Source organism: Molothrus aeneus, chromosome 2 (genome assembly GCF_037042795.1).
Source record: "Molothrus aeneus isolate 106 chromosome 2, BPBGC_Maene_1.0, whole genome shotgun sequence".
NCBI lineage: Eukaryota > Metazoa > Chordata > Aves > Passeriformes > Icteridae > Molothrus > Molothrus aeneus.
This window is the reverse complement of record NC_089647.1, coordinates 4460041-4474040: the sequence shown is the minus strand read 5'-3', so window position 1 is coordinate 4474040 and position 14000 is coordinate 4460041. Positions and strand designations below refer to the sequence as shown.

At 48.7% G+C, this 14000-nt stretch overlaps 1 protein-coding gene across 2 annotated transcripts in view; it reads left to right on the top strand.

Annotated features, from left to right (window-relative positions):
- Positions 1-14000, top strand: part of RCSD1 (RCSD domain containing 1) — a 30049-nt gene that overhangs the window by 14372 nt on the left and 1677 nt on the right. Inside the window, exons 2-6 of one of the 2 annotated variants that reach the window (XM_066568165.1) lie at positions 6611-6718; positions 9143-9232; positions 10477-10548; positions 11819-12013; positions 12569-13292. In XM_066568165.1, coding sequence (XP_066424262.1) covers positions 6611-6718; positions 9143-9232; positions 10477-10548; positions 11819-12013; positions 12569-13279 — 1176 coding nt within the window. In that variant the 3' untranslated portion in view covers positions 13280-13292. The remainder of the gene's footprint in view (positions 1-6610; positions 6719-9142; positions 9233-10476; positions 10549-11818; positions 12014-12568; positions 13293-14000) is intronic. The other variant, XM_066568174.1, reaches the window with a different exon arrangement.

Here is a 14000-nt window from a genome sequence, read left to right as displayed (position 1 = left end):
GCATCTGGTAAAGGTTGATCAAAGAAAATATTGCAGTAAGATAAAAGTAGAAAAGTATTATTTTTTGGTAGAGTTTAGGATACATTTGAAAGACCTGCAAGATATTCTTGGAATGTCCTGGAAAGTAACTGTGGTAGTGCTCTAAATGCTCACAAAGTTCTCAGGGCTAGCCTAGCCCCACCAGAGGAAGGTGTAGAGGTGGCTCACAGCGTAGCTTTTCCTCTGGTGGAGCACAGCACAGTAAGTATCACCCCTGCTGTACAGTAAATGGTAGGAAAGGCAGGTAGGAGCCTTGGCCTTGCTTCCCAAGGTGCTACAGGCTACACTGGCACAATGATGGACAGGACTGGCTAGGAGGTATTACAGGGCCACAGCTGCAGCCACTTCCAGCTGGGGCTTCTGCCAATAATTAAAATTTACTACAATGAGACAAGGAGCAGCTTCCTTGCCAGATCAGACGCCAAGTGAGTAAATAAATCACACAAATCCCTCCTGAAACAGAGAGCTGGAAGGTCTCCAGTGAGAATGATTTGTGAAGAACAGTAAAGAGAGAGATGCAAAGAAGGATGCTTTGCTGGGCTGAAGAGGGGTCAGAGTGGCAAGAAGAGTTTTGTTTATTCAGGGCTTGCATCTTGGGATGTGTTGCTTCTTGAGCCAGGGGCCCAGCGTGGTGCTGAGCTCCAGTCGGAACAAGCATCGTGAGATTTCCTTCTAGGGATGTGGAACATGGGCCAAGGCCAGGGTGAGCCCACCTACTTCCTGGGCAATCTGTGTTCAGCCTGTGTTTGTGCTTTTGTGGGTCACAGAGAACAGGGAGGCTCAGCTTGTGGGTAGCAGCCCCTCCTGCTTTGTGCTGCCTGATTCCCCGTGCTGTGATTCAGGTGTTTTCCCACCCTCTCGTCTTTCAGCTTGCTCTTTTGGGGGAGTTTGTGTTTTGAACATACCCTGCTTATTCGCCCCTCCCTTCCCAGTCCAAACAATGTTCCCCTTTCAGTATGATCCTGATGCCACTGATGTACTCACAGGGGTACAGATAAATCAGTTCAGGTTATGTTGGCAAGAGGGTGCAAGGTGGGATTCATCTAAATGTCAGAGACAGAGAAATTACTTTGAATGAAACTACAAATTACAGAGGTTTTTCCATTCAGTAGCATGGGTCCAATCCTAATTAAAAACTACTCTTGAGCTTTTTTAGTTGATTTAAAGAGGAGTTCCTTATGAGCTGCCCATCTAATCTTATCTGCACTTAAAAAATGCGAGAGCCAAAATAACTGAGATGCATTTGTGGTGCATTTTCCAGAGCATAAGTTCATGTCCTCTGCAGATAAACAGGAAGCGTACCTTAGATCCTGCCCTGTGTGACTACTCAGTGACCTTTTGCCTCCAGCTGGCCTCTGTGGTTGAAGAAAAGATGGGTCAGGGAGAAGAGATTGCCTCTTGAGGATGGAAATCATCACCCCAAATTGGAGCTGTGCTGTCATCACTTCTCCATTGCTTGGTCTGAGATGTGCAGGACATCTCCTGTCCATCAAACCCCAGCCCTGCAGGGGAACATTTTTGGGGACAAGGCAGCACCTCACTGCAGGAGTAGGAGACATTCACCCCCTCCAACCCCTGGGGAGCCCTGAAAGGAGCCGTATTCCCTGATGCAGCTTACGGTGTCATTCCCAAAATGCTGCTTTCTGTGTCAGAATCAGGTACTTGTGAGCTTGAGAACAGCTCCTTTCAGCCAGGCTGATTGCAAATGAGTTCAGTTAGGCAGAAAAGCAGCACCTCGATCAGATTAAGGCTGTGTTTTGCCCTGCAAGCTGAGAGAGCTAGCTCAGTTTGGTGTAGGCTTTCCTGTGCAGACAAGGGCTGTGGCTCGCTGGCTCCTCGAGTCCTGCAGCTACCTCACTGAAAAACGAGAAGGGTCAGTCCTGGGAAGGTTTTGTGCAGAATGCTTTGCCTTGGGAGAGCTGAGCCAGGCAGGGAAGCGAGGGTCTGCAAGAGGCTCTGTTCCCTCCTGAAATCCAGCCTTGGTCGGGATTGATGCTTTAATCCCAGCCAAACCACAGCACTGCTTCCCAGTTGCTGGCCTCCAGGCAGAGTGTGGTGATGGTTTATTTTGACTTCAGGAGTTTCCTGTCCACAGATGCATCCCCCTTCCCTTCCTTAGCTGAGCAGGTGCTACAGGTGTAGAGCTTGGCCTCTGCCATGCAGCAAAGAGAACGTGCTTACACTTTGTGGCTGCTGTTATTTGAAGCAGAGGCTGCTGGGGATGGCTGACACGGTATCTATGGGTGTTTTGTGGGTGCTTAATGGCAATTTCTTACCAGTGATGTGCTCCCTGTGGTGGCTCACAGGTCATGGCCTAGACTTGGCTGCACCTTGGGTGGGTGGCAACAGACTGCAGGGTGAAACACCAGTTTCACTACAGACCAGCCCAGCCTCTACCAGCAGGCATGCAAAAATAGGATTTTTCTGTCTTATCAGAACAGGAGGACACAGAGGGATGTAATTTCCTCAGGCTCTGGCTGGAGCAGTTAAAGCTCCAGCCCTCTCCTCTGTGCTTTAGGCTGCCCCTGTCACCTCTCCCTCCCTTTCCACTACAGCAGGGCAAGCACGTGGTGGGCCATGCTGTGAACTGCAAGGCTGAAATGATCCGGGTTAAAAATAACCCTGTAAAGAGTTAAGGGGTGTATTTTAGGCCCAGATCATTTCAGTGATCCAGTTTACAGCACAGCCCCACAAACTCACACAGGTGCAGGGGAGGGGGGAAGGGGGAAAGGAAAGGTCAGGGGAGAATGAGTGGTTGGAAACATAAGCTGTCTGAAGCCCAGGGCTTATGAAACTGTGCCCCAAAAACTGACACCTTCTTGTTTTCCTCTAGCATACTGACAACTCCCTTCTCATGGTGCAGCACTGGGTGCTGAATATCACCCTTTCTGAATCTGTAATCAAGACACTGGCCCTGAGTCTTGGATACCTTATTGTATCTGCCTCCGAGACACTGTGTTTAAAATTATTTTTGCCTTATTTGCTGTTGCTGAGGTAGATTGTGTGTGCAGCAATGAAAAGATCCCCATGAGAGTCACAGGGGAGCTTTGCAGCACTTGTGTGAGCACAGGATCTGGCATGATGGGCTGGTGTGAGAACAGGCTGCATGGAATCATTCCTGTGAAGCATTTTTGAAAACAGGATATTTTCAAAACTTGAAGACCATGTGTAGATGCAGCTGCATGAGAATTGGGCTGATAGTTGCACAGGACCAGTACCAAAATTTGTGTAACCATCACTGATTTCATAGCTGCTGAATACTCCAGCCTTGCAAGGTGCTGTGGGGTTTCTCAGATAAAAGGTGATCCATCTGGCCAAAATGTCCTACCTGCAAAAGCAGATGAGTCAGAGGATTCGTAGGGGAGGGAAGGGAGATTAGGGAAGTGTGGATCTCTGCTGTTACTCAGCTGGTGTTTAGCCATACTCTGCACTGAATGACAGCCAGTAGAACTTTCCTCTTTTCAAACCAGGTACCTGATGGGACATTTCTGTGGGGACCTCGTGGAGCAGGTCATTCCTGTGGAGATCCAGTGGACCCACAGGCAGCCTGTGAGAGGAGCAGGATCTGTGCTAAAAACAGTGGCCTCCCTTCACACAATCTGCAGAGCCAGGGGTTGGTGGGCAGTTCTGCTCTCACAATAGAGGCAAGGACTCTGATGCATAAGGAATGAGAGGTTTGGGGGGCTCAAACTGGCACATTTGTACCTCAGATGCAGATAAATGCAGAACTTTCTTCCCCAGTGCTAACAGGGACTAGGCTCAGTTTTAAAAGCAGATGAAGAAACATGGTTTTGAAAATCGTTTTCAAATTTACTCAATTTTATAAATTTATTTGGAATAGAAAAGTGAAACAAACTCCTTACAGAGAACTTGGTAGTTGCACTTCCTTTTTTTGCAGACAGTGCCATGCTTACATTAATGGTATAATTAAATTCCCATTTACAGCTCTGTCTGACATTTTTCAGAACATACAATGCTTATTTTTATGGAACAGCAAAAAATCTCAGAATATCAGTCACCAAATTACTGATGGACTAAGCCTTTAACCTTAGCTCAGTGGTTTTAGCCCATGCAGGCTGACCATGCTTTTCTTCTGAAAAGGAAAAGAATCAGCAGTTGATTGCAAAAAGCACAAAAATCATGTCTGAATAATTTCACTGTTATAGAAAAAGAGAGAGAGAGAGAGAAAAGGAACAGAGCTACTTCTCATAACCATTTAGAAAAGTAGTGGTGGGTTATTTCACCAAGGTGGGCAGCATGACCAGGAATGGGAAAGATTGCATAATTAATATTGTGGGGCAGGAGAGAGCCAGCACTGAGCTCTGGGGTGAGAGAAACAGATGTCTTAGTCTTAGGTGTGGAAGAGGCTGAGGGCTGAGGGCTCTGGGTTGAAAGTGATAAAATGAGGCTTCCCATCTTCCTCAAAGTGGTGGGAAGGAGGAGAGGGAGACTGCCAGCCCAGCTCCTGGAACTCAGAGGAATTATGTTCCCCTTGCAGTGCAAGGAAGGGAACTTTTTGTACCCAAATACAACACCTTCCTTTGACCAGAAGACACAAAGCCTGGCACATCACCTGGGGCAGAAAAAAAGTTGTAGAAAACAGCAGTACAGCGCAGCAGTGCAACTGCCAGAAGGGATCTGAGTAAGGATCCTTTCCTGTTCTTTATTTTCTGTAATGGGAGAGTCTGCAGCTGGCAGTTTCTGGAGGACACAGCCCCGTGGGCTACTGGTGCTAATCTTAGAATGGCATGTTCAGAGCTTCCTGCGCCCCGGCCCCGCGCCCCGCGCCCGCAGGAGCCGCCAGCACAAGACACCCATGGAACCCTGCTGGCCTCCCAGCTCTGATCAAAGAAAGGCAGCTGTGTTTGCAGACTGAAGTGAAAAGAAAGAGAAAGAAAGGAAAAATTCACCCCGAAAACAAGAGGTCAGAGAAGCCAAGAGGAAGTTCAGTGTCTTTTCTGGGAAAAGGCAAAGGGCTGTGAAAGAAGCTCTTGGAGATAAAATGGATTACGAGGGAGGCAGCCTTTCTGCCACAGACAGAGCACTTGCAGCTGCTCGGTTTCAACTGAGTCCTTACTTCAGGTGTCCATTCTGCCATGCCCAGGTATCCTGGGAGCTGATATGAGGAGCCAAGTCTCCCAGGCCATCTTGCATTCTCCAGGTTCATTCTTTACTCCTTCCTCTTTCCAGCCTGCCCTCCCTTCACAGCAGGGAGACATAACCTGCACCTTGGAACTGGTGTCCCTCCCCACTTAGCCCAGCCATCATTCTTCATGTGCAGAAGGTTGCCCTGCTGATCTGCTTACCTCACTCTTTCTTCCATTCCATTATCTGCCACTTTCCCTGCCTGTAATTACTCCAGTGAAAGGTGAAAAGATGAGGGGAAGGTGTGTGAAGGTCACTGGGATGAGACAGCTTGATATGACTTCCTTGGATTCAGGAAAGCTATTCCAAAGTGTATGGGAAATTTTACAGGGAATGGCAGACACCTACAGGGGATTGTGGGCCTAGGAAAAAGAAGATAACATTTATTGGGAGTATTTATTTACAGCTCTCTGAGAAAGGGAAAGGCTTTTCTCCATGATGCAAACAAAAACTGAGAAACAGAAAGGACACTGAGGCGGTGGGGTGAGAAATGTGGTGCTAGTCATGGGTTCATGGTGGTGGTACAGGGAGCTGGGAGGTGTGAGGTTCCTTACTGATGGTTTGCAGCCTGGTTTCTTGTTCTGAGCTCTCCACCTCTAACAGAATCAGGCTTGTTATTCCTGGTTGGAATAACAATTGTTGGTTAGTTATTCTCAGTTCCTCTGGTTTGGTTTCCCCAGCATCAGATACTAGAGATGAAGAACAAAGGTTTCCTTTAACATCTTTGATTTCAAGGCTTTCTATTCACACTGCTCAATAGACACATAGCAAAGAAAACAAGGTGAATGTGGGATGACACCAGGGCAGTGTGGTGTGGGAAGAGCTGCATCATCCAGACTCCAGCACAGGCCTTCTGCTTCTCAGCTTGCTGTTGACCCAGGGGAGGGGAGGCTTCTCTCAACCATGGTATTTCCTCCTTCCCCCTCACCCACCTCAGTATTTCACTGAGAAAAAAGCAGAGCAGCAAGGGACACATCTCCAAGCAGATGTTGGCTTGCTGTGAGGACTGGGAATGGCTTCTCCCAGCAGAACCACAGGAAAAGCAAGGCTGATGGTGACCAGGGCAGTAACAAGGGTATGAGAGGGCTGAGGATGTGTATAGGGATGTACATTACTGCCTGCTCCATCTGCTCACTGCAAGGATAAAAGGAGCAGACACTTGGCCTGAGACACCTGGTTTGCTTCCATTGAAAAGTACTGAGTGTAGGCTTTTCAGCTGGAGCTGAAAGGCTCTGCATGAATTCCTGTTTTTCTGGGATATTTGAAAATGCTGCTAAATCCCATCTTCCAAAAACTCTTGCTCTCAGGCTGGCTGATTGATGCCAGATGTGAGAAACTCTGCTTCAAGTCCTTGCTTACTTTTGAACTTTGTAACACATACACAGGCTTGCTTTTCCCAACCTTCACTCACAACTTCTTGTTCCAGAACAGGCCAGCAGAGACCAACTCAGAGGTGGACAAGTCAGCATCACCCTCAGTGGCTCAACTAGCAGGGAAGTTCAAAGAGCAAGCAGCCAGTATCCCTGGAAAAGAGGTAAGGTGCTCTGCAGCCACCAGCAGGAAATGAGTGGGAAGTTAATCACTTGTCTCTTCCTGCTGGAACATCAGTGATCTGAGCATGAATCCACCTTGACTTTGGATCTGCACAAAGGATTCATCTCCTCGTGCAATGCAAGCTGGGGCTGTATCTTCCATGCATTGCTGGTTGGTGGATGAGTGTTTTGCTAGAGCCATGTCTTGGGAGAGACACTAACCAAGACATTGCAGAGCTTGGTAAGGTGCACAGATTTACCCAACAGCTGCAGACAGCAGTGCATGCATGTCCTGTTTGGGCTGCCTTTTGTGGGCAGACAGCAGCAGTGAATAATGAAATAGCCAATATTGATGGGAAAAGACACAAACAACAGGTGATGAAGTGTAGCAGCCAGTGGCATGTCATCAGCACCTCGTTCACAAAAGGAAATTTCCTCCAGGTTATTTCTTCTGTGTAGGACTGAGAGAAAGCTGCCTCTTTACTCACCTTCACTGCCTCTTCCCAATGATATTTCAGACTCTGTGCCTATCTCTATCATGCTGAATTCTATTTTAATGAAGTCTCACTATGCCAAGCACTGCCTCACATGCTGACTTTCTCCAGCTAAGCAAAACACTAGAATACCTCTCTTAGGAAGAAAGGAATAGTCAGGGTTATTTATGAAAGGAGGACATTTTCAGAGAGCCTCCTATATCACTATGCCTTTTTCTTTTAGAAGCAAAAATTCAAAATGGTACCTTTTGAAACTGAGCTGCTCCCTTTGCCCCTCAGCTCTGGATCCCAGCCTGGCCTAAGGGTATCCTCCCTGTCACCCCTCCTGTCTCTGGCTGGATGCAGTGGTGACGTCTGCCCTGCAGGGCTGGCATGCCATCATCTATCAGAGATTAGCACTCCCAGGATGGGAATAGCCAGTCTTTTCCCAAGCTCTGGTTTTTTCCCTCCAGTCACCAGCACACCACTCAGTCCATCCCATTACAGTAATTTCCTCTTCTGAAGGTATGGGATTTAATTGCACTAAGTCCCTCACCCTTCAGAAGGCAGAAAGTTCCCAGACCTCTCCTGTGTTATCTGCAGACCTCTGCTGCTCCCAAGCCAGGGCAGCGTGGAGGAGCCTCACAGTGCAGAGAAACTCATTTTCTCCAGAGACAGGGGAGCACAAAGTTTCCTGTCTTTTCTCTCTGAGCCATCTGTCACTTCCCCACCAGCTCTCTCAAGCTGGCTTCAGATTAATGACCTAAGGGATGTTCTTTAACCCTTGCTTGGCCCATGCCAGCATAGGGGAATCCTATCAACCAGGGAACCTCTGGCACATCCACTGTGGCACAGCGCAGCATTTCATGGTTGCAGAATGGTGGGGTTTCCACAAGACACATTATTGCTTCCTGGCATGACACAAGGACTAGGGCAGGGCTGCCCTGGGCTGCTTAGAGATGCAGCAGTGCCATGGCTGGGTGCAGCACCTCCAGAATTTAAGTGACATCAGGTCCACAGGTCCTCCGAGACAGCCAACTGTAGAGAGGAGGGCAAAGATGCCATAATCCATGCCCACATGCCAGCCTGCGAGAAGGTAACAAAATTATGCAAATATATTATTTATTTTATTTATTTATTGTGCATATTATCCAAGATTACAGATATTAGCCAGTTATTTTGGATTATTATTTTTAACACATGAAAAGTGTGTTAACAGCTTGGCAGGAGACTACAAACATGGCATAAAAATAGAGACAGCTTGGCTGCAAGACCAGAGCAATAGTTATGTGCTATGCATCCCTCCTTCCTAGGGAGCTCTCTCTTAGTTCTGAGAGCCCAAGGACATTCAGAAGGAATCAGTGTCCCTGCCATTAAGTTGCCTTGTTCCTTCCTCTCTGGAGAATTTGTTTCTTAGTCAAATTTAAGGTTGCAGCTGAGGCCTTGTCCCTGTGCAGTGCTTTATGTCATTCAAGAGAAATGAATGGAGCTGAAATTCTAACGAGTCAGAATTCTTGTTTTTGCCCCAAAAATATATCAGACATAAAGTTGGAAATCTTGAACTAGGCAGCTGAGACTCATTGAGAGGAAGTCCTGGTAATGACAGGAAAGAACAGTAACAATCTCTCCTGTGTGAGGGGGTTTCCAGGAGGACGCTTTGCAGAAAAAGTTTCTGGGAAGGCTTCTCCACCCTCCACAGCTTAGAAGAGTGTGTGTTGCACAAAGAAAAAGATAAAAACTACTCTTCCAGCACTAGAACTGGGCTCTACATGCCTCAAGCACAGCCATGTGCTAATACCATCTTTTGCTGCCTTTGGATGACTCATTTGGGCAGGCTGAGCCCTGCCTCATGAGCAGGTCACTCACACAGCATGCCCTTTGGTGCTTGAATTTCACTTCCTTTTTAAGAAACCTGATTTCCCTGCTGCTGAGTTGGTTGTTTTCTTCTCTTAGGTACCACCACATAAGCCAACTCGGAGGAAACCACCCTGCTCCCTTCCCTTGTATTCCCACAAAACTGAGACAAGTGACAATGATGAGCAAGTGAGTATCAATTTAACAGGGAACAAGGTCTTTCCTCTCTGCAGCCTGTTCTCTCCTGAGACATGAGTTTGGAGGTGGCAGAGAGGTCAGGCTGTGCAGTCAGAGCCATCAATCAGGCAGCAGCAAACCTGCCCCTGCTCTCACACATGTACTGACCCAGAGTCAGCTCCATGCTGTTCCCTGCTCCTGCAGCATGGATGCACAGCCCATTTCTACTGCTTTTGTTTTCACCCTTGGCACACTGGTGGATCCATCCAGTTACCACTGATACTTAGTAGATTTGAACAGGGAGCACCCATGCTGTTTGTTGAGCATAATGGGGTAGTAGTTCTACTTACGAGATTTTTCCATCTTCAAGAAAAGGGAATAATTAATCCAGAGTGAAGAGGGGGTTTGTTGGCAATACCCACAGAATATTTCTTTAGGACCCTTGAATTAGCAGGTCCCAGTAAGCTGGCTGCTACTTAGGAAATTTTACACTCAGGCCCCCTTTCGTCACTTCTGTCTTTTGGTATTTCAGGGTATGAGGTCTACCCACCAAATTTCACATTGTCACCTGCCCTTAACAAGCAGGTAGTTCTTTGTCCTTCTTATCTGTGAGCTACAGGCTCTTGCTGCCTCCATGCCTAAGGAACATTAAATTTTAAAATGTTAGATCCCTTCCTTTTCTGAAAAAAGCAATATGCCCCTTCTCAAAGCAATGCTCTCTCTTTCTCAAACTGCTTCCAGCCTTTTCATAGCTCTACCTTTCCTGCCATTTAGGCCCTTCCTGCTTATACTAATTGGATATCCTTTAACTTGGTTACTCAAGTGGTGGCAGAAAGTCTTTCCCGTTGCAGAAAGTTCACAATATTTGCCAACATAAAGGTTTTAGGAGGTAGAATTTTAATCTGCCTGGTCCTGAAATAATATCAGGAGAAACCGTGCCACAGGCTAGATACTTTAATGAAGGCAATGTAGGAGCAGAGCCATTCCACATCACCTAACTCAGACTCTTCAGACAGCAGCCCTTTTTGCCCAGAAGAGGGGTTCATGTATCTAGCCCTAGGATGGCTAGATAGCAAAAGGAGAACGGGGTCAGGAATGAAGAAAAAGAAACTTTTGTGTTGGAGCACTATATGAAGCTTCATTTGCTTCCCAACAAGCAGTTTCTGCTTATCTCTTCCAAGTTTTCTGCCTTTATTGTATTTCCTCTTTTCCACCCACTACACTGTGATGTTCTCCTGTTTCATTCTGTTTTGCAGAAGCGGTCGCCAAATGCTTGCCCCATTCCCAAGGTCAAGGTGAAAAGTTCACCCATGATTGAAAAGCTGCAGGTAGGTCCTGGCAGAGCCCACATGGCTTCCCCAGCAAATTAAAACTGACTGGCATTGGTCACAGCTACTTCCTTTGCAGAGCAGCCAGAGGGGAAAGGGATGCAGGAGCCAGGGGTGACAGCCAGGTAAGCAGGGCCTCACTGGGGAGGATCCAGCCCCACCACACACAAAGGGGAAGGCAGAACAAGTCTGGTAATGGTAATGGGCACCAGAAGCAGTCCAGTGATCCCCAGGTGTGCCCATAAGCATGCATGGATCAGGATCATTTGGATCTGTGGAGTACATGGCTGGGCATGGGCATGGCAGCAGTGCTGCCTGAGCAGGGGTAGGAGCCTCAATTTAAGTGCAGCTCTTGAGAGAAAGTGAGGGAAGCCCTGGCTGAGACTTCCTCCAGCTCTTTCCTCACAGCAGTGTCACTCACTTGAGTCCCCTGCACTCCACTGGGGAGCTGGCCTCGAGCACAGGCAGTGACAATCCTGGCAGTGGGGCGTGTGCTCCAGGCTCTGGCTGTCCAGTGTGTGCCTGGAAGCTCTGCACTGCACTTCCCTTCTCTGGATTCCTGCAGCTACACACAGCACACCCAGCACTTTTTGTGCTTCCGTGTGCCTGATCTGTGCTGCTGAGGGCAGCTCAGCACTCTGGCCTGAAGACAGAGTGCCCTGCCCCTGCCAGCTGCCTGTCCCAGCAGCACGTGTCGCTCCAGAGCCTCCTGGCCACCCTGACAAAACCTGACCCTATTCATAGTACTGTCCCTCCTGATGCACCCAAGGACATTTGCCTAGGGGAGCTTCCCAGTGAGAGGCCAGCAGGAAATGTTTTGCCACAGTTAATCACAAGCTCGCTGCTTTCCATGGTCTTCTCACAGCTGCACAGGTCATTCTGCAAGATCAGGCTGGAAAATGCAAGCTCCTGTTGGGCACATGAAGGAGGGTTAAATCTTGAACCATTGCTGGCTGCTTGTTCAGATTTTCTGCCAGCTCAGCCACTGCACTGTGGTGTATTGGCCGGGTCACTGGAAAAATCCAAAAGGCCTCAGGATGACAAAAGAACATGTCCTGAGTTCCAGCTGCCAGGGAAGGACAAATGTCCAGTCACAGCTTCTCTGCCCAGGCTTGTTTGTTGACAGTGTCACCAGGAGGAACGCACAGCCAGGAGGTCTGTGGCTTGTGACAGCTGAGAGATGTGGCAGGGCAGGGGTTCCCCTGTGTGGCTGTTGTGTGTAGCACACGCTGCTGTCCCGCATGCTCCTGATAGGCGTTTTTCATTGCAGGCCAATCTGGCTTTTGCTCCAGCTGCTCTGCTGCCGGGAGTGTCTCCCAAAAGCCCTGGGATGAAAGTCCTGGTTTCTCCATTCAGCACACCTCCCTCAACGCCCACCAGCCCAGGGACCCAGTCCCAGCCCAGCGAGACGCCAGTCAGCTTTGATCAGCCCCCAGAGAGCACTCAGCTGCAGTTCTACAACAAGGTAGGCAATATGTGCTAGGACTTCTCCATTCCACAAGGTTTGCTTATTGCCTGGGGATGAGGAGGAAGAGGAGGCTGAGCCCTCTGTCCTGCTGTAAGGCTGTGTATTTGTGGCCAAGAAAGAAGATTAGTGCAGCAGGTTCCAAACAGCCTTTCAGTGCAGCTGTGTGGAGTCTCCTCTCTGCCAGTGTGTGGGAAGGAAGGGATGGAGGGGCAGGCCTCAGTCACCTCAGCTTGGCAGGAATGGGGTGGAGGGTGCCAGGGGGTGCTGTGAGCTGGTGGTGCCACACGCCAGCAAATGTCTGAGGTGGCTGAGGCTCAGTTTGGGGAGCCACACAGAGTTTCTCAGTTTCACAGGTGTCACCAGAGCGCTCAGCACTTAAGTGAGGAGCTATAACCTGCATTGACCATCACTAGCTGGAGTTCAGACTCCTTCCTCAATCTGCCAAGAGCAGAAAAGGCTGGTACATCCAGTGGCATTTTCCTCTGTTGTGGTTTCCTGCTTTCCACTGCCCCTCTCTTGACGGCTTTGCTGTCTGCTTTCCCTGCCCCCCAGGTGCGGACGCGAGGATCCATAAAGCGCCGGCCTCCCTCCCGGAGGTTCCGAAGATCTCTGTCCGAGTACGGAGACGGGGAAGATCTAGGGGTCAGCTTGTCCTCTCCAGAAAATGGTGCCAGGGAAGATGAGGTCTTTGGGCCCAATGGCAAGACAGAGGAGGTGGAAATGGGGAGCAAAGAGCAAAAGAAACAGGCAGGGTCTGATGAGAAGCCAGCATCAAGGACGGGATCCAGCAGATCAGAGGATGAAGAGAAGGGGAACAAAGAGCAGAAGAGACAGGCAGAGTCTGATGAGAAGCCCCCGTCAAAGAGAGCATCCAGTGGATCAGAAGATAGGGGAAAAGGGGAAAAACAGGCAGAGGAAATTACTCCTTGCAAGAATAACACAGGGAATACAAAGGAGGAGGAAGTGTGTCATGATGGCCCAGGAGAGGAGAACTCTCCTCAGCCTCCCTCTGGAAACAATGAGATGTGTGACAGTCCCCAGGGAGAAGAGCAGCAAAGCACTGCCTGTGAACAAGGAAAGGGAGACAAGGAGAAGGAGGAAGCTGAATGTGAAACAAAGGAAAGCAGTGACAGCACAGACACACAGAGAACGTCAGACACTGAGGAAACAGCGCTGGCACCTGAGCCATTGCAGGATGCAGTGGGATTAGGGACTGCCAGCGAGCCTTCAGTGTCAGTCACGCAGGACCAGGGCACAGCGTAGCTGTGACACACAGGTAAGATGGGCCAGCGTGATGGTGGCTCCTGAGGCACCTGAGGGTTTTGCTGTTAGCAAAAATGGCAACTGTGACAGAACACAACAGTGATTTTGCTGCTCCCCATATGTCAAAGCCTCAGATCTCAGGCGTGCAGAGACTGTGAAGCAGGGTACTCAAAACAACCAGCTCTCATGGGGGGTGTTACAGAGAGGATGGAAAAGAAGCAAAGCTGATTGTGCATTCAGTATAATGGAGAGGCTCTGCTCACCAGGCACCCTCCTGCATTGCTGTTTTGAAAGCAATCTGAAAGTACTTGCAGTAAAATGCACATTTCCCCAGCAGTTGCCATGTATACGCTATATCAATATGACTCCTTACATATAACTATTTATATGTGTGCACATGTATGTATACATGTGTACATATATATATATATATATGTATATTCCCTATGTGTTGAGCTTGTTAGCTTTGCCAGCAAACCCAGGGCACACCAGTTTCATGATCAGCTCTGAAAGCATGCAAGCATGGGCCTTTGCCACTGAAATAAAAGAGGATTTCCACTGGCTGAAGCAGGCCTTGTTTCATGCTCCTCCTTCTGTGTTCTGTAACCACTGATGACATAGCCACAGATGCCTGAGGATGTGTCTTGTCCCACCTCAACCACCTCCTCTTCAAATGCTTCCTTGGTTTGGCAAGGAGCAGCTGAAGGAAGGATTCCCGTGG